The following is a 20,437-nucleotide window of genomic DNA, read 5'->3' as shown; positions in this document are numbered from 1 at the left end:
TGGACTGGTAATTCAGATCCAAGCTCATTAGAGTAATTGTTGTTGCAGGGGATTTAGCTTGGACTGATAATCCCGACAATACTCTATGAGTTTATATTATAGGGGATTTAGCCTGGACTGGTAATCCCGCTGTAAGGATGAGGTTCACGGGAGTGTGCTTTCTGAAATGAAATGTGTAATACCATGGTTGAAAGATACCATGGCAACCTGAAATGAAATGTGTAAGACTGTAACACCCCCTACCCGTATCCATTGCCGGAATAGGGTACGAGGCATTACCAGAGTTTACTGAACATTTTCAGATAATTCTGAGTCATTTATTATTCAGATTTTGAAAATAATCATAACGTCTCTCTATTGGGCCCTCGAAGCCCCAAACATACACTAGAAACCAACTGGAATTAAATCGGGATTATAAAAAAAATTCGCAAAATCTTAAATTTTATTTTCATCTAAGTACTTACCATTTCAATGCTCCTTATAATTAAACATGTTACCATTCAATCAATAGCTTGGTACTTGTCTAAGCGTCAAACAATATCATTGTTAGTATACTTGCACATATTTCATATAAATTCAACATTGATATACTTATTTTCTCGACATGTCACACTTGAGTTTAATAATTGTCTTTACTTACATAATTTCCTTGTATCAACATATCAAAGACAATCATATATGTACATGTCATGAAACATATCATTCTCTTGCCCTTTTTTTTTCATAAGTATATATATCAATCATTTCATTATATCAATATTTCATGCTCCATCATTTCCATATATTTTATGTATATTTATTTCGGTAAAGTTTATATCAAACTTAACATAAATTATATTCCATGTACTTATTCTTATTTCGTTTATCTATCTTCATAATTATTTCATACAACTATTTTGTACATATATTTCTATATGACTAGTTCTTGTAAGCATTTCACACAACCATTTCATATAACCATTCGTCATCTGGTACATATTACCTGAATATCAATTGTTCAATAGATGTCATAGCGTCTCCCATCCACGGTCTTATTTATCTTTGACATGATGCCATAGTGTCTTTCAACTACGGTCTTACTTATTTTCTGTCATGTTGCCATGGTATCTTTCAACCATGTTCTTATTCATTTTCCCGTCATGTTGCCATGGTATCTTTCAACCATGGTCTTATTCATTTTCTATCATGTTGCCATGGTATCTTTCAACCATGGTCCTACACATTTCATATCATGTTGCCATGGTATCTTTCAACCATGGTCTTACACATTTCATATCAAGATGCCATGGTATCTTTCAACCATGGTCTTACACATTTAATATCAGGTTGCTATGGTATCTTTCAACCATGGTCTTACATTTCATATCAGAGAGCACACTCCCGCGAACCATATCCTTATAGTGGGATTACCAGTCCAGGCTAAATCTCCTGTAATATAAACTCATAGAGTATTGTCGGGATTACCAGTCCAGGCTAAATCCCCTGCAACGACAATTACTCTAATGAGCTTGGATCTGAATTAACAGTCCAAGCTAAATTCAGACCCTAATTCGGATTACCCATCCGGGCTAAATCCATTTTCCACATATTCTTCAGGAGGGCTATATCAGGATAGGATCACCCGTCCGGGCTAGATCCTTTTTACCGTCAATTCCTTTTCAGAAATGCATCGAATTTTCCTTTCATTCAACCGAGATTTCTTCCCTCTTTTTTGTATCAAATATATCAATTTTTATCAATTTTTATATAATAAACATTCAAATCATATTCATATCAAAAACATACATTTCAAGCATTTAAGAATATAATTCAAGTTACACGAACTTACCTAGCGAAATTGCAGAAATATCAAGATTCAGGGGCATTTTGGTAATTTACCATTTTCCCGATTTTCACTCGATCTTAAATTGAAAATTTCATTCAATTTATTAATTTGGATAATAAAACAATTCATTCCATTCAATTTGGTCATTTTTTACATTTTTTTATAAAATTACCCCTAAAGTTTTACTTTTATTCAATTTAGTCCTTAAGCCAAAAACATGCAAATTAGTCATGCTAGCTGGATATTCATATATATTTTCCTCCTCCTCCTCTCCATTCCACATCCTTAATGTATATAACACACTTGTAAGTAACATCATCTATAATTTTTATTATTTACTTTTATGAATATTCAAGTTGTCCATCTGTGTCATAGTTGCTAAATTATTTATATCTGGAGCTATAGAACTCTAAATTAAGGTACTAAAATTTTCTATGAAACTAGGCTCATATATATTTTTACCATAAAATTTTCAGAATTTTTAGCTTAGCCAATAAGTACAGTTTATTCTTTAAAGTTACCCATTATCTGTTGTTTTATAGTTCTGACCCGTCTTCACTAAAAACTAATTATCTCCTTGTACAGAATTCGAATGATATTCCCATTTATTTCTCTTGAAAATAGACTCATTCAGGATTCTAAAATATAAATTTAAGCCCATAACTATTTCTATCCAATTTTTTTATGATTTTCCAAAGTCAGAACAGGGGAACCCGAATTCATTCTGACTTTACCTCACAAAATTCATTATATCTCATGATTTACAAATCCATTGCTTACACCGTTTCTTCTATGAGAAACTAGACTCAATAAGATTTAACTTCATATTTTGTTCATCTTCTAATTCTATTTATACTATTTATGGTGATTTTGCAAATATACTCTACTGCTGCTGTCCAATATTGTTTTAGTGCAAGTTGTTTATTACCATTTTTTTCCCTTAAGCTTTAATAAATAACAATTTCGTCCCTACTCAATTAGCCTCTCAATTGAGCTGATTATTCTTAATTAACACTTTATTATATCACTTTAAACTACTTTACAACTTTTTGAAATCATAATTTCAGCACTAAACTTTAATTCCAAACATTTTCACAATTAGGTCCTAAAATCAATTTCCATTAATTTTACTTGATAAAATTATCATATATCAAAATTAAAGCTTCAATTCTATGTTTATTCATCATATGCTTCCAGCACTCATCCATAATAACTTTAAAAATTAGCCCTTCAACATAAAACTTATGAATTACTTTACAATTCAATCTTTATTTCATTTCTAACTTGAATTTCTATCAATTAAACCCTTATTTCATCATTTTACTCAACATGAACATTATCTAGAAATCTATTAACTTTCAAAATATCAACTTAATTTTATCAAAATCTTGTTCCAAAGCTTCTAAAACATCAAAATTAAGTAAAAAGGGCTAAATTAACTTACCTATTAAACTTCCAAGCATCACACCTTTAATTTTCCCCTTTTCTTCTTTCTTTTCTCTTTTTCTCTCTTTCCTTCACCTACTCTCTGTTTCGTTTGCTTTGTTTTCTTCCTTTCTATCTCTTTTTTTTTTCTTTCTTTTTCATATATATATATATATACACATATGTATTTATACTTAAATAATAAGTATTATTTATTTATTCATGTGTATATTATTAGTATATTTGTATTCATTTATAACCATACATTTGTCATTATTTAATATATTTATCAAATAAAATCTTATAATATAATTATTTAATTAATAAATATCTTTTATAATATAATAAATATCTATTTAATATCTAATACATGTTTTACAAATGTATATATTTTTATCCATACACTTGTATATTTTATTTACTATACATTTGTCTTTGTACTAATTTATTTATCATATAAATATCTTATAATATAATTATAATAAATTAATTTAATATCATTTATTACTAATAAATATATATTTTATAATTTGAAATCTAAGTAAAAATCTTAGATTTTTACTTTATATGCTGCCTCACTTATGCTAAATGGCATAATTTCCATTTTGGTCCTTTTTATTTTCTTTTAATCTATAATTAAACTTTCACACTTTATTTAATTTAATCCTTTTATCAATTATCCTTAATTAAGCTAAATTCACTTAATTAAACTCTAATTAACCACTCAATTAACTTTTTAAAAAAAAGTATAATTATTTACGGATCCATTTTTCAGTAACGGAGACTCGAAAATACACTTTTTTCGATAAACGTAAAATTTGAGTTATTACAAAGACCATGGTTGAAAGATACCATGGCAACATGATATGAAATGTGTAAGACCATGGTTGAAAGATACCATGGCAACATAATATGAAATGTGTAAGACCATGGTTGAAAGATACCATGGCAACATGACAGGAAATGAATAAAACCATGGTTGAAGATACCATGGTAGTGTGACATGAAATGAATAAGACCATGGTTGAAAGATACCATGGCAATGTGACATGAAAAGAATAAGACCATGGTTGAAAGATACCATGGCAACATGACAGAAAATGAGTAAGACCATAGTTGAAAGACACTATGGCATCATGTCAAAGATAAATAAGACCGTGGATGGGAGACGTTATGACATCTATTGAACAATTGATATTTAGGTAATATGTATCAGATGACGAATGGTTATATGAAATGGTTGTGTGAAATGTTTACAAGAACTGGTCATATGGAAATATATGTACAAAATAGTTGTATGAAATAATTATGAATATAGATAAACAAAATAAGAATAAGCACATGGAATATAATTTATGTTAAGTTTGATATAAACTTTACCGGAATAAATATACATAAAATATATGGAAATGATGGAGCATGAAATATTGATATAATGAAATGATTGATATATACTTATGAAGAAACGGTAAGAGAATGATATGTTTCATGACATGTATATATATGATTATCTTTGATATGTTGATACAAGGAAATTATGTAAGTAAAAACAATTATTAAACTCAAGTGTGACATGTCGATAAAATAAGTATATCAATGTTGAATTTAGATGAAATATGTGCAAGTATACTAACAATGATGTTGTTTGACGCTTAGACAAGTGCCAAGCTATTGATTGAATGGTAACATGTTTAATTATAATGAACATTGAAAATTGAAATGGTAAGTACTTAGATGAAAATAAAATTTAAGATTTTACGATTTTTTTTCTATGATCTCGATTTAATTTTGGTTGGTTTCTAATGTATGTTTAGGGCTTCGAGGGCCCAATAGAGAGACGTTATGATTATTTTCAAAATATGAATAATAAATGACTCAGAATTATTTGAAAATATTTAGTAAACTCCGATAAAGTCTCGTACCCTATTCCGGCAATGGATACGGGTAGGGGGTGTTACAGCTCAGCTAACGGTTGTAATGTCCTTATAATGTTAATTTATATATGGCATGTACCAAGATCAATAGGAAGTAATTTGAAGTTCTTATGCTACTTTGAATTGTAGTTATCTAATGTTGCATCAGTTGGATTTTTTGAGTGATTTTGGTACTACTTGTCTTATGGTCAAATGATTAGTTTTGCATAAGTAGATAATTGGTTCAGTTAGGTTAAGTTATGATATATTGAATGTCTTGCTTTAAGAATTGTTTGAATATGTTTTTAAATGTCAAATAAATGTGCATTGGTTTGGTTTAACCTTGGTGCGAAATAGATGGCATTTAAACATCATTTTCCTACTTGAAATATTACATTTTGGGAAATTTGGTATGCTGGTCTCAAGACACAATAGTCATATTTCCAAACACCACGAACAAAAATTGTAACACCCCTAACCCGTATCCGTCGCCGGACTAGGGTTAAAGGCATTACCGGACAATTCAGAACATTTAACATTCATTTCAAAAACATTATAGCATCAGAGATCAAACATCAATATAGAGTCCCTTATATGGGTCATCGAGACCTTAAACATGCATTATAAAAGGGTCGAGACTAAATCGAACACATACAAAATTTTTCCAGAACTTAAACATTTTTCAAACAAGTACAGTCACACGCCCGTGTGTTTAGGCCATGTCTAAACAGGGCATACATACTGTCTTATTCACATGGCCACAAGACATGCCCATGTGTCTTGGCCGTGGTCGAGATTGACTTGGGTCATACGGCTAGCCACAAGCTTGTGTACCTTGGCCGTGGTCGAACCTGGCTTACAAATGTAGGGTACCCTAGAGGGCACACGGTCGTGCAACATGATTGTGTATCGCACACGGCTAAGACACAGGCTCGTATCTCTGCCCGTGTAGACAAAAATAGGCTATTTGAATAGCCAATTTGCCACCCCATTTGGGTCAAACCTACAAGCACCAAACCAAGCATATTTCCAACATAATTTCAGCCAATTTCCATTCTCAACTCATCAACCAAATCACACTAAATCTAAACTAAAATCATACCAAAACATATGTTCCATAACTTCCAAATATATAAACACATCTTATGCTAAAACCTAGTCAAATTGACCATTTCCTTTGGTCAACCAAATGCACATCATAATGGCATATTTGCATTACATAAATTATATCAATATCAATCATAAGTTTTAACTCAAACTAGCCATATCACATGGCATAATATATACACTACAAAACATATCTAAATACTCCTAGCCTATACATGCCATATACCACATATACAACTCTCAAAATGGTACCAAAATAGATGTCCGATAGTGTGAGTGAGTAGCTGATGATTCCCGAATCCAAGCTAGCTTTATAACACTGTAAGACAGAAATCATTTCACACAGTAAGCTTAGAGCTTAGTAAGTTCGTGGTATAATACATTTAACTCAACATTTAAAAGCTATAAGACATATTAGCTAACACATAGCTCAATTCATATCACTACTCAACCTCATTCATTACCATTTCTCATTTCATACTATTTTCTTAGTTCACATATCCTTGCACATAACTCATACACAATATTATCAACCACATAGGTTCATCTATCTTATACACCATATCATTAACGATAAATATTCATTACATACCTGCAAAAACTTGTACTTAACTATTCATTTTCCTTCTTACCTCCCATTCGAATACATTAACTCTTTCCGAAGTCTTTCCACGCTTTAAGAATTCGCACACTTAGTGCTTTAACGATTAGCCAAAGCTAAAATGATTTCGCACGCTTAGTGCCATCTCAAATAGCCGAAGCTACCTTAGTATCGCACACTTAATGCCTCATATAGCCAAAACTATTCCATTTCTCACACTTAGTGCTATTTATAGCTGAAACTATTTTGAATCGCACACTTAGTGCCGAATACCTTCGATTTATCCACTTACACAAACCATAGTAAAACATCTATACAATTCATGCATCTTCAAAGCATTAAAAGATGACTATAGTATCATTAATTCCGTAAGAACTTACCTCGTATTCGGAATTGTCGATTTGAATCATCTACTCGATTATCTTTGACTTTTCTTAGTCTAAATCTGAATTCCTCTTTTCTTGATCTATACGTATTCAAAATTAACCCTTTTATTCACAAATTCATTCAAATCAATCCATAAACATTCATTTAGGATATTTTGCAAATTAGCCCTCACATTTTCATATTTTGTCACTTTAGTCCCTAATTCACAAATTACAAAACCACAAAATACACATAATTTGCATATACTCATGCTTGGACGAATTATCCTAGTACTCATACTAGACCACACATTTCATTTATTTTACATTTTAGTCCTTCAATTTACAATTTTCACAATTTAGCCCATTTTACTCAAATTCATCAAAAATCCGAAGACAAAACATGTTAACCCAAAACATATCTTCCATTTATCAACAACTAAATTAAAAAAACTCATAGTTTCATCAATGGCAAATTTCAAAATCATCAACAAAATCAGAAATTGAGACATCGGCTTGATAGTATTCAAAGCAACGATTACAAAAACATAGAAATTATCAAAAACCAATCAAAACACATACCTTAATCAAAGATCACAAGTGTCGAACCTTAAGCAAACATTTCTCTTTTCTTTTCTTGTATTTTCGTTTTATGTATATTATTATTAACATATTAATTAAATCCCCATTTTACCCATTGTTAGAAAACATTAATATTCCATCAACTAATGTCCATTAATGTAATTTAATCAAAACCATGGTCAAATAACCACATAAGGACCTCACAATTATAAATCCAAGTCAAATAGGAACTTTTAACATATAACAGACAACTTTTATATTTTACGCGATTAGGTCCTTTTTATTAACTCGGCATACAAACGATTAAATTTTAATACTAAACTTTCACACATGCTAATTTGCACATCATAAGCACGGAAAATAATATTTAAATATTTTTTTAACTCGGATTTGTGGTCTCGTGTAACGGCCTAATTTTCAGTGGTGTCGGAAATGGTGATTTGAGATCGCTAAATCTGACAAATAAAATTGAACAAGATAGTAATTTAATATTTATGAGTCAAGTAAGAATTTAGAAGAATTTGTGAATTGGTGAATTTGATGAATTAAAAGAATTTATTAGGTCAAACGGGTCAAAAATGAGGTATCGAGACCTCAAATTTGAAAACCGAGCTATAAATATTTTTATAAATATTTATGGAGTGTCATTTAGTTAGTATTAAATTTTGGTTGAGAAATTTTAACGTTTGGGTAGTCAATTAAATAAAAAGGACTAAATTGTAACAAAAATAAAATTTGCTAGAAGGATTAAATAGCTCAAGTGTTAGAAGAAAGAGGATTTAAAGGGAAATTAAGCCTAAAAGTGAATAGGCTGGATGGAAAGGGCAAGAAAATCAGCAGAAAAATAAGGGAAATAAGGGAAAAATTGGAAATTTTACAATTTTAACATATAAAATAAGGACAAATTTGAAAAATCTAGAGATCTCTTCATATTTTCTCGGCCAAAACGCCATAGAAGGTCTGTAAAAAGCTGTTTTTTCATATTTTACATCATGTGAGTTTAATTCTTTCTTTTTCTTGATAATTTTTATGTTTTTATGACTTTTACAATTAGGTCCACTTATAGAATTCATTAGTTTTTGATTTTATGGGTGAAATTGAAAGTTACCCTGGATGGGTTTATGATGAATTATTATGAAATTTAAGTTCTAATTTCATATTAAGGTGGTTTTATTAAGTGATTTTGATAGAAAATGATATTTAGGACTTAATTGTGAAAAATTTGTGAATTGAAGGTTGGTGTTGAAATTTAAAATATCAAAGGTTTTGAAATAGTTTATAATGATAAAATAAAATGTTAATTGAGAAAAATTAGTTCAATTGATGGGTGAATTGAGTAGGGACTAAATTGTAAAAATTATAAATTTTGGGGTAAAATTGCAATTTCAAAAGTTGAAGAGCATAAATTGTGAAGTGAAATAGAAATCAAATAAATGCTAATGAGTGGAAATATTTTATATTATAGATCAAGAATCCAAAGAAGAGCGAGGAAAAGAAAAAGTTACGGAATAGTCCCTAAATTTCAATATCTTCTACAAATCAGCCGGGTAAGTTCATATGGTTGAATTTAGATGTTTATTTGTGAATGATTGAATGATATAATGTGTTATTATATATGAATTTGTTGTGGGATTGTGAAAATTTTGTTAATGAAAGAATAAATGTGGAAATGCAAATTAGGAAAAACGCAGGATTGAGTACGTTCGTATCGTGACATGTGATGAATTGACGGATAAGACCATGGTTGTTCCATGGAAAAGTGTGAAATGTAGGTATGGTATCATCCATACTGAGTTGTGAAATGTAGGTATGGTATTATCAAATCCATACTGAGTTAAGAAACGTAGGTATGACATTTCCTATATTGAGTTGTAAAATGTAGGTATGGTATTTCAATGAGGAAAACCATACTAAGTTATGAATCGTGGCACTGAGCAACGACGTACTCAATTTCGTAAGTGGTTTTCTAATTTGATAATAAGTAATACAAGAGAAGTGAACCAAATGAAAGAGATTGAGTAGTTGTTAATGTTGAGCTCAACTATGTGAAGTATTATAACAGTGGTTGTGAATGACAAGAAACTTTAGTAAATGTTTTGGTATTGTTTGGAAATATTATGTTTGGTAAGCATTACTTTTAAACCTATGAACTTACTAAGCTTCAATAAGCTTACTTATGTGTGTTTGATATTTTTATATAGATTGAATTGAAGTGAAGTTGGTAGATCGGATAAACACAACAAGGCACACTATCCAGATCAATTCCAGTAGCTTTTGTTTTATGTTTAAAGATTTATATGGCATGTATAGAGTTTAAATGAATTGAAGTAAAGATGTTATAAACTAGTTAACAATATTTTGTACTAAAATAGTTTTTGGTTAGTATCAGTAGTTTGACTTTGAAAATTCACTATAAATTATGAAAATCTAATTAGAGGTTGAATAATATATAAAATTAAAGCCTATTGAATCTAGTTTTACATAGAAGAAATGGTCTAAGTAAAAGACTTTCATATCAGGAGATATTTGAATTTTTGTGAGATAATGTTAGAGTGATTTTGAGCTCCCCTATTCTGACTTGTAAAAAACATTAAAAATTGTACAAAAATAATTATGGGACATAATTTATATGGTTAGATTCCTTAATGAGTCTATTTTCAAGAAAAATAATCGATAACATTATTTTAATTCTGTACAGAGAGATAATGAAATTTTAATGAAGAGTAGTCAGAATTGTCGAGCAGTGAAATAGGGGAGACTTTAAAGAATAAACTGCACTTATTGGCTAAACCAAAAATTCTGAAAATTTTATGCCAGGACGATACGTGAGTCTAGTTTCAGGAAAATTAGCGGATCTTAATTTGGAGTTCCGTAGCTCTAGATATAAATAATTTAGTGACTATGACTCAAGTGGAAAGCTTTGATGTGAATATAGGTAAATAATGGAATTTTTGTATAATTATTCTGTAAACTTACTTAACATCTTATAACCCTATTCTGATGACGGATGTGGGTTAGGGGTGTTACATCCCGAAACCACTGTTCTGACTAAGGCCTATACCGGGCTGTTACAAAAATGATCATTTCATACATTTCTGGGTAATAGTTTCAAGACACGTTGAACATGTCTCAAGACATACATTACCACGTCTCGAGACAAATAGTCTTTTGTCTCAAGACAAGTAAACATAAAATCTAAAACAAAATTTCTCTATTTCAAGTCATGTTCTTGTTTTGAGACATCTAATCATCGAAGTGAAAACAAAGGAAGCATTTCTTAAGACATAGTATTCAATGTCTAGAGGCATATTGTAGTATTTCGAATGATTGAGTTTGGATTCGAATCCTAACTTCGTATTTGACTATGTTTAATTCTAAAGCCCTTTAAATGAGACCTTTTAATATTATCAATCTTCTTTATGCTGATAGTTGTGAATTTATGAAAACTATTATTATTGAATGCCATATTATTTGATGAAATGTATTAAGACAATTTAAGTTGCTTTGGCAATTTAAAGTGATGCCACGCATTTGGATCCGATAATCGGGTCGAGTGTGGAGTGTTATATTTAGTGATATTAGAATTACAGGTTTAGCCGGTTCTCGAATTAAATCAAGCCCCATATTAAGTTTAGAGTTACATGTCATTAATGTCGAGTCTTAGTTGAGATTTGAAGGTTGAGTTTGCTTGTTAAATTGTTTATATAAATTGAAATGATACTATAAATATAATGATAATTAGTCCCTTGTGGGCGGGATATAATTGATGATTGATCTCTTGTGAATGAGATCTTATTGATGATTAGTCTCTTGTGGATGATATATAATGTTAAAAATCATTAAAGGAGTCGTAACCTTAGGAGTACATGAAAGTACCAAAATTTGCATGATTTGTTCTTATTCATTGATAATTAAGTATTAAAGCCCATGAATGCATTAGTGTTGAATGTTACTTTCATTATGCTATATGTTTGTTGAATGTGTATATATTTGGTAAATGTTGATTCAAAAGTTGAAAGTGTGATACATACCATGTAAACTGGGGCTATGAATAGTATCTAATCAACAATGACATGAGTTAAAGGTTTTATTTGTTGAAAATGAGCAAGGAAGAGTAATTAAGTAAATGTAATGTGATAAGATATGTTGAACTGATAGTTGGTCTTATAAAAGTTATAATAAGCTTAAGTGATTCAAGTGTTTCAGGAAATAAAGTCATTATTGGGAAATGTGCCCATATTGTAGTAAACATGTAATTACTTTTTCTATTTATTTGAACGATGAATAAATAAATAAAGTTAATTTCACATTTCACTATTATATCTTTTTTATTTATGTCTTTTATATTTTACATGCATAACAAAATTGTGACAAGTAAATATTAGCTCATTGATTGTCTAAGTTCAAACTGAAGATAAGTAGCATTGTAAGAACATTTACATTGCGAGAAAGACAACTTACTTTAGTAGATAATTTAAATAAGTCCGTAATCCCGTAAAAGAATCAAAGTGAGCATTTGATTCAAATACTGAGAAGGATTATTATGTCATCTACAATTCCAATTGAAGAGATTGCTAGTCTTGGCTATTGGAGCAGTTGACTCCACGAGTAGAGACATAGATGTATTCATTGGTAGAATGATACATTGGATTGGACCTAAGATGAATTAATTCTGAATCCGTTTGTGAATTAATTCACTTGTGACGTTCATGGTGTGATTTACCTAAATCTTGAGTTAGTCACTGACCATGCTTATGCAACTCATGTGCTTTGATATAAGTGAAGGCTTATGCTCTAAAGATGATCGAGCCCACAGCTGGTATGTTGGGTACATGACTTGTGTATGGCATGGATTTACTAGCAACAGTAGAATTCATAGCTCAATTAAAGAGTTAATGATATCCTCTCATTGGCATTGTGTGCATTGATAAATATGAAACGTGGCCAGCTTGTTCTCGAACGAGCAATTTATCACAGTCATTTGTTGACAGTGATCATATTAATCATTAAGAAGACACAATGGTGACAATGAGATAAAATAAAATTGTATTAAGTGAATGAATTTAACTTAAAGGAATTAAGGATATCATATGAGGATAATGCACACATGATGAGGTCATTGGACAAAACAGTTGGATGAATTGCTTTTGCAAAGAGTATACAATAAGGAGTTTTCAATTATCATATTTATTGTGGACTGACTCCATGATTAAGTAATTGCAAATTATTGGAACAATGCTTCTAGACATAATTACAATCACTAGAGTCTAATTTTATATGTCCGGTTGGTCCATTCGCTAGCTCAACAAAAGCTTGATCGGCTATATTTGAATCAGAAGAAAATTCTATGACTTTGGGAATAATTTAATTGAGTCGATTTATTCGATGTGAAATTAAATTAGGTGGTCATGAGAATTGTTCAATTAGAGAATTTGATTAAAGAATTTTCTTGAAAAATCAATTTGGAAAATCTAAATCATTTTTGGAAAAATTAATTTTGATCAAGTAAAATTAAATTAATCAAATCAATTAAAATTAATATGATATTTTTAGAAGTTAAATTTCAAGTTAGACAATTGGCCTAACAGGTAATTGAACTTGAAAATTGGATCCCATATCGTAAATTGGAACCGGAAGCCCAAAACTGAGACCAAGACCCAAAAATTGGTCGAACCGGGCCTGATACGTGAAATCGGGCTGATGGTCCAACCGATGGCTAAACCGGCCCAGTCGGGTCATCATTGACCCAAACTAAACCAGCTTGGGGTGCCGTAAGGATGTTGCACCTGCACCCCTGGACACGGTAGTGCCAATGGCTGCAACGACGACGTCCCGATGGCCAACAACAGTTGGTCGTCGGTGGTTGAACAGTGAAAGAATTACATTCTTATTGGAATTCTAGCAGAAAATTTAATTTCAGCTTAATTATTATAAAAATAATATTACTTTAATGATTTAATATTACATTATATTTAATATTTATGTTAATAGTATTTTTATTAATTTAATATAAGAGTGATTATCTTAATTTTTAACAACAAAGAGTGTTTTAAGAAAAAAAATCAAAATTTAAGGTGAAATTTTAATGTAAAGAAGAAAAAAAAAACCTTATTTTCTTTGCTTTATTTTTCTCTTCCTTGACACCATTAGAGTTCTACGCATCCAGTGGCCCATAAAACTTCGGCAAAGATAAAAGCCGAAACCAGCCATTATAGAATACATTTTATTTTTTCTCAAATCTTAAGGGGGAAAAAGAAAAAGAAGAGGGAGTTTCATATCATTTTCTCCCCTTTTGATTCTTTGATATCCTGGAAATGAAACGATCGGAGTACTTGTTGTCAATGGAAATGTAGCTGCCTTTCCTAAACCCTAACCCACATAATTTCTTCAATGTCGATTAGTTTTCATTCACGTTCGTCTTCTTTATTTTTATATATAAATATTCCTTCTTACAATTCATTTTGTTTTGGCAATTTTTAAATAATTTTCTTCTGTATTGCTCTTCTGATAATTGCAATGAGACGAGCTTACAGTGAATCCGGAAATTGCTTTTGATCAACGGGGGTTATTTTCGTGTTCCGGTTCATCGTTACCGTCACCAAATCAATGGGGGTTATTTTTCTCTTTCTGATTAAAAAGTGCACGTGCCACACGTGAGCTGAGCTATTTTCCCGCCTAGCAGCTTTCGTGGCGCCTTTACAATTTTATTTTTCAAATCCCGCTCCATATTTTTCCCGAGAAAAATAGAAAAGGAGCGAACCCCAAAAGAAAAATTAGCAAAAAAAAAAAAAAAAAACCGAGAGCATAGAAGTAGCCGGAGCAATGATCAACGAGAGCTCCTTTTCCAAAACTATATGTTCTATCTGCTACGAAGATCTTAAACCGATCATAGAAGATCTCCAATGCATCTCCATTTGCGGCCATGTCTTCCACGAGCTCTGGTCGGTATTTACACATTCATTTCTTAGTTAATATTCATATATATATATATATATATATATATATCTAAACGGCGTTTTTTTATTGTTTTCTTTTGGAACCGTACAGTTTGCAACAGTGGTTTGAGTACTCTTCGAGTTCTACGAAGAAGTACAATTGTCCTGTATGCAAACAGACTTGTGTTGGGCACAATGCGACTCGTCTTTATTTCCAATCAGTTGGAGACCAGACCCAGTCGGTTTGCTCCCAAAAGTTGATCGATCGTGAGGAAGATGCGGAGTCGTTACGCTTTGAAGTGAAGAAGTTGCAGTTCAAAGTATCGGGGCTTAGCGAATCCTTAAAACGTCATGGAGAGAAACACGATGAGATAAACGAGCAGGTACTTTTTGATTCAATTTTTTCGTTCTGAAGAAATGCAGAAAACGCTGTTGTTATATGGAGTAAAAATGGAATTTGAATTGAAAATTTAAATTTCTCTACTTTCAATTTCTCAAATCATGTGTCTCCTGGAGTTTTAGCTGTGTAATTTCAGAGATCAGGCGAGGAAGGAAATGGCCTTGAAAAACGAGGCCCTAAGAGAAAAGGCATCCATTCAACAAAAGCTCAGTTCTAAATCTGAGGTGACTATTGTATGCCATCGGGGAAAAAATATTTTCTTTTAGAGTTTCATTTAAATGATTTTGAGTTTTTTTGGGCGATTGTAATCTAGGAGCTTAGTAAATCAGTTCTGGAATGTTCAAGGCTGGAACAAAGGAATTTGGCACTAGCCAAGGAACTTGCTGTACTAAAACTGTGAGTTTTTTTATTCGTTTTTATACTCTTATTATGTCAAAATGCCAGTTCCAATTATGTTAACAATTAAACAAATCAAACACTTGCACTCAACTCACAACCCAATCTCAAACATATAAATCAATCAAAATTCAATAGCCAAACCCAAATCAGATACGTACCTAAACCGATCTATTAGCACTTTTGCTCTATCTTTGACACTCTAGAACTGAACCTTTAGATATACACATCCACGGGATCTCTCCTTTAGCCCCGTGGAGTGTGTACCTTGAAATCCTACGACCCTCTTTACATCTTTCTTCATGCTACGTTCTAATTAATGATGTTTGTTACTTCCTTGTTTCGCTATGGTTTATGATAGGGTGTCAGATTTCGACCTGGAGCAAGACGAGATTTTAAAGTTAGCCTCACTGGGTAATGAAGGGAATAGCCAAGATGTAGTAGATAATCTGATTAGGTCACTATCCTGTCATAAAAAGTAAGTTGGTTACCACCTCTGCATAGTCCATCTGCTTACCTTCTTCAAGCTACATTGTACAAGTCTAGCTGTGTTTTCTAGATAATGAATTTTTATAAGTTCCATTAGTTTTGGCTTGGCTAACTTACTAAGATTTATCAATACATTTTGGAAGTTTAATATTGCTCGTCACTGATGCTCAGTTATTACAATTGAGCATGTATTAAGATTTAAGTGGCTTGGCTAACTTGTTTACTGGGATTTAGCAATACATTTTGGAAGTTTAATACTGCTTGTCATTGATGCACAGTTGTTACAGTTGAGCATGTAATAAGTGCTGGGTGATTTAATTTTAACTCCTTGTGGTGGAACACCCTATCAATTTCGAACGCTCAAATGTATATTGGGTCATTGGATGGTGGCAGGCTAGTGATTGAAAAAAAAAAAGAAAAAGAAAACGGGAATTAAGATTAACGTATCTGCTCATCTTGCTTATGATGTCTAATTCCAAATGCAAAGATTGAAAAACGAGCAAAGAAAAAAAAGACTGTTGTCCTAATGTTCTTTCTTTGTTGTGATTTTGGACATTGTTTTTCTTTAATATATATTTTATTAATAATTCAAATTGCTGCAATTATCTTTTCCATTTCATTTTCCATTACTGATGGTTGCAATCCATCTCAAACTTCAACAGGAGTTACAAAGAATTGATGGCCAAGTGCAATCTTCTTGGTAGAGGTGAAGCTCGTTTGCAGAAGAAACTTGAGAAAGCAAAATCAAAGATAGACAAATTGAAAGTGAGTCTGCTATGAAGCATTATGAATATCTTTTTGCACGAGAGTTGTAATGTTACTGAAAGTTATTCTGTTTTATGGTTTCATCAGAAAAGAGTCCAGGAAATGGAGACCCTGATTGAAGTGAAAGATAATGAAGTCTTGAGGGCTCTTAAAGCTTCGAAGAAGACTGATAGTAAAATGGGTGACCATTCCGATTATTCAGATGCCAAAAATTCTTCAAAAGAACAGCAGATGCAACAACCTAACTTGGAATTGAGTGGAATATCACTTAAACCTTTACCAAGTTCAAAGAAGGAAAACATCCCTCTAGATAGTCCTAAGGCTGCCAATTATGGTAGAGAGGGATGCTCAAGTACTGTGGTTATAGACGATGAGGGAAACATGGGTGAGGATGTATACATAATTTCGAGTCCTGATTTAAAATGTCGAAATAGTGAGAATATTATTCAAGAGTCTGCTACATCACTGCCAAAGGCAGTGTCTGATGTTAATATGGAAGCTGCAACTATGGCTGGATTTTCAGGGTCGAGAACTAGTTCAAATATTGATAATGCTACAGATGCTGCTCCCATAAAGCCCATGTTCAACATTAAAATGGATACTCCTTCGCTTCCACTTTCTGAACAAGGTATCTTGTTATCGTCGTAATTCAAGTTTCATAAGTAGGTTTCTCCGTGTGTTCCTAAAGCCAAAGCATAACAAGTGCATTGATCTTATATGTTGAACCAGGGACTACCTTCCGCGTCATTTCTTAACAGAATATGCATTTGGTATTCTTACATATTTTTTTTTTGGAACATTTGCATACCTACAGGGAATATTTGTTTCTCTGGTGGGCTGCTAGGTCCGGATGGAACTAAACGGCATTTAGGGAAATGGTGCAAGCTTGGCAAACTGCTTGGATCAATGCCTGAACAAGGTTCAACTAAAAATAGTGGTGATTTAATTGCTGTTGGTGCTGATGGGAGAGGTGGTAGAATTAAGGTTATGCGATCTGCGAATCAATCTTCAATGGTGGGTTCAAGAGTAGTTTTTAATCACTATATTTAGTTGAAAATTTTCGTTTCAACACGTTGATCATAATATCAGTTTTTGACCAGCCCAAAGTTATAGATCAACTTAATGAGCACATTTTATCTTTGGCAATACTTAGTATTGTATCTTGATATAGCAAAAGAAAATGTCTTGATAGAACATTGTAATAATTTTGATAAATGTCTTTACCTATATTCCTACTGTACATAACTATTGATTTTTTCCATCAATGCAGGGTGATAAGGAGAATTCAGTTAGTGCAAAGAGATTAAAATGTGGAGCTAAACAAAATAGTTTCCCTTCTGGAGGATGCTTGCAAATAGAGCACTTCTTTGGAAAGACCCATTACTGATTGAAAGTTGAAGACTCAGCACATGGTATGTCCTTGAAGGCCCCTATTCAATTTTTTTGACCAACGAGAACAGCAATTATACTGTAACATTGTTAGTTGACATTAACATTATGTTGTTCGCCATAGACATTTTAGGTTAACCTGCCATCTAGAATCTAGCTAGACGGCAGACATGTTGTAGTTCACACCAATCTTCAATAGAAAAAAGGGTGTCTAGTAACTTGGTATCTAGGATTCTAGTGGTATACACATGATAAGGTTTTGCTAATTCATCACTACCATTTAAACCTTGTGAAAATTACGCTTATGAACTTATATTGGTTGATTGACCGACCGGGTTAGGAGTTTCATTCGTGAAATTGTCTTCTATTGTGTTTTAATGCTTGTTAATTCTGATAGCTTCACAAGGTAAACAATTAATCAGCTTAAACTGTCCCCATTTTTCTACATAAACAATATCATAATAAGGTTGACAGAAGTCGTACATTAGATTTTAGGTGAAGGTACTTGACAGGCCCTCTATAATAGTGACCTTATCAATTTAGTCCCTTTACATCAAATGGATTAATTTAGTTTTTGTATTATTATAATGAATTAAATAAGGACAAATTTTATAATAGTTAGCATTTACTATTTAAAAATGTTACCTTTGAAGCTTTTATCGCCTTGCAAATGAAATCTTTTTGGAATTGAATTATAAATAATAATAAATTTTATGTTCTTTTTAAATAGTAAATGTTGATTTGTTAAAATTTAGTTTTATTTGATTTTGCTAATAATATAAATATTAAATTGATAATTTTAGGAGCCTTTTAAGTAATTTCACCTATGGAGCCTGAAAAATATATTGGTGTGGAAAACTTACAAAATCTCATTTTGTTATGTTTTAATGCAGCTTGAACTTGTACCAGGGAATAATGAAACAAGGCCGAAGCAAATTTGCTTATGTCATCAGTGTATGATGACGTAGGCTTGATGCCTCTTGAATAGTAAGTTATATCATATATTTGTTTGATAAACACTAAAACTATGAACTAATTTTATATATGAAATTTAATTGTGTAATTTATACATAAAATTTTGATTTAATCTAATTTTTGTAAATTATTAACACAATTATTGATATAATATTATGTTATATTTATATATATAACAAACATAAATAATTATATTGATCTAATATAAAGTTAAATTTATGTATTTATTTCTATAAATATATATGATTAAATTAAAATTAGAATTTTAAGTATACATTTAAAACACAATTAGAATTTTACATATATAATTTCATATATATAATTACATACTAAATCAAAATTCATGTATAATTTTAATATTTATTTCTATATTTGTATCATATATGTTGCTTATTTGATGTTAATAACTTCCCTACATCATATAACATGTGGAACGCGTGGGCTGTTGCCACTGGGTGGTATCGTTTAGAAAGGAAGAAAGTAATTTAATGCTGTCCCTTTCTTTCGCTTCCCAATTGTAATTTGCCTCTCAAGTTTGACACGAATCAGGGTTGGATGGGGTTGATATATTACATTGAAACTTGAATTACGCACATCGGGGGGGAGTATTAATGTTTTTCTTTGTGCAAGAATCTCGATGGCTTTTGCAGCAAACGTTTTCTAACAAAACTGGCGGTCTTACGTTGAAACATGTCGGTTCGCTGTGTTTGCATGCTGGGTTTTGAAATTTCATTATAACACGTGGTGCTGATTTTCTCTAGATTCGGCCATCGGAATTGGTTCTGTTGCTAATTAGATATGATATTGAGATTAGTTAAGAGACCACATCTTGTTATAAGACGATTGACGATTCCATAACAAATGCCAGCGCCTTTGCTTAAAAAAGAATGAAGAAATGTTTTTACTTGACAGAGAGTTTGTTGAGAAAATAAGCTGAAGAATGTAGAAGATTATGACACCACTTATTCTCTTCAAAATAGGAATAATAATAATAATAATAATAAAAATAAAATTACTTGGAATAAAGATTATTTCTGGAGTTCTAAAGTCGTTCTACGCTGTTGAATCAATATACTAATGGCTGCCCCCAGATATACGCCAGTTTTTGGTCTTCTGGATTCTTTACCTCTGCACCAATATGCCCATTTTATGTAGTAATATATTTTTCGAGACAGTGCTTGGTCTTCTGAGTTTCTGTTTATAATTTATTTGATTCCTTTATTTTAATCTAATGAGAAATATAAAATTTTGAAGGGAAGTTCGACTGCTT

General features: G+C 31.5%; 1 protein-coding gene across 3 annotated transcripts; it reads left to right on the top strand.

Moving 5' to 3' along the window:
- The first annotated feature begins 13,994 nt into the window (after positions 1 to 13,994).
- Positions 13,995 to 19,306, top strand: LOC107923086 (E3 ubiquitin-protein ligase TRAIP). Of its 3 annotated transcripts, XM_016853297.2 has the most exons (10): positions 13,997 to 14,759; positions 14,866 to 15,136; positions 15,276 to 15,377; positions 15,467 to 15,549; positions 15,911 to 16,027; positions 16,701 to 16,803; positions 16,891 to 17,431; positions 17,618 to 17,817; positions 18,074 to 18,215; positions 19,086 to 19,306. In XM_016853297.2, exons 1-9 carry the CDS (start codon positions 14,641 to 14,643, stop codon positions 18,188 to 18,190), a joined length of 1,653 nt encoding a protein of 550 aa, XP_016708786.1. In that variant the 5' UTR covers positions 13,997 to 14,640; the 3' UTR covers positions 18,191 to 18,215; positions 19,086 to 19,306. The 3 variants fall into 3 exon arrangements, with proteins under 3 accessions (XP_040936902.1, XP_016708786.1, XP_016708787.1); XM_041080968.1 differs by lacking the exon at positions 15,911 to 16,027 and having other exon boundaries at positions 13,995 to 14,759; XM_016853298.1 differs by lacking the exon at positions 13,997 to 14,759 and having other exon boundaries at positions 14,994 to 15,136; positions 15,290 to 15,377.
- Positions 19,307 to 20,437: the final 1,131 nt, after the last annotated feature.

Source organism: Gossypium hirsutum, chromosome A11, assembly GCF_007990345.1.
Source record: "Gossypium hirsutum isolate 1008001.06 chromosome A11, Gossypium_hirsutum_v2.1, whole genome shotgun sequence".
Taxonomy (NCBI): Eukaryota; Viridiplantae; Streptophyta; class Magnoliopsida; order Malvales; family Malvaceae; genus Gossypium; species Gossypium hirsutum.
Note: the sequence above shows the minus strand (reverse complement) of the source record. Positions and strands in the feature narration are given on the sequence as shown.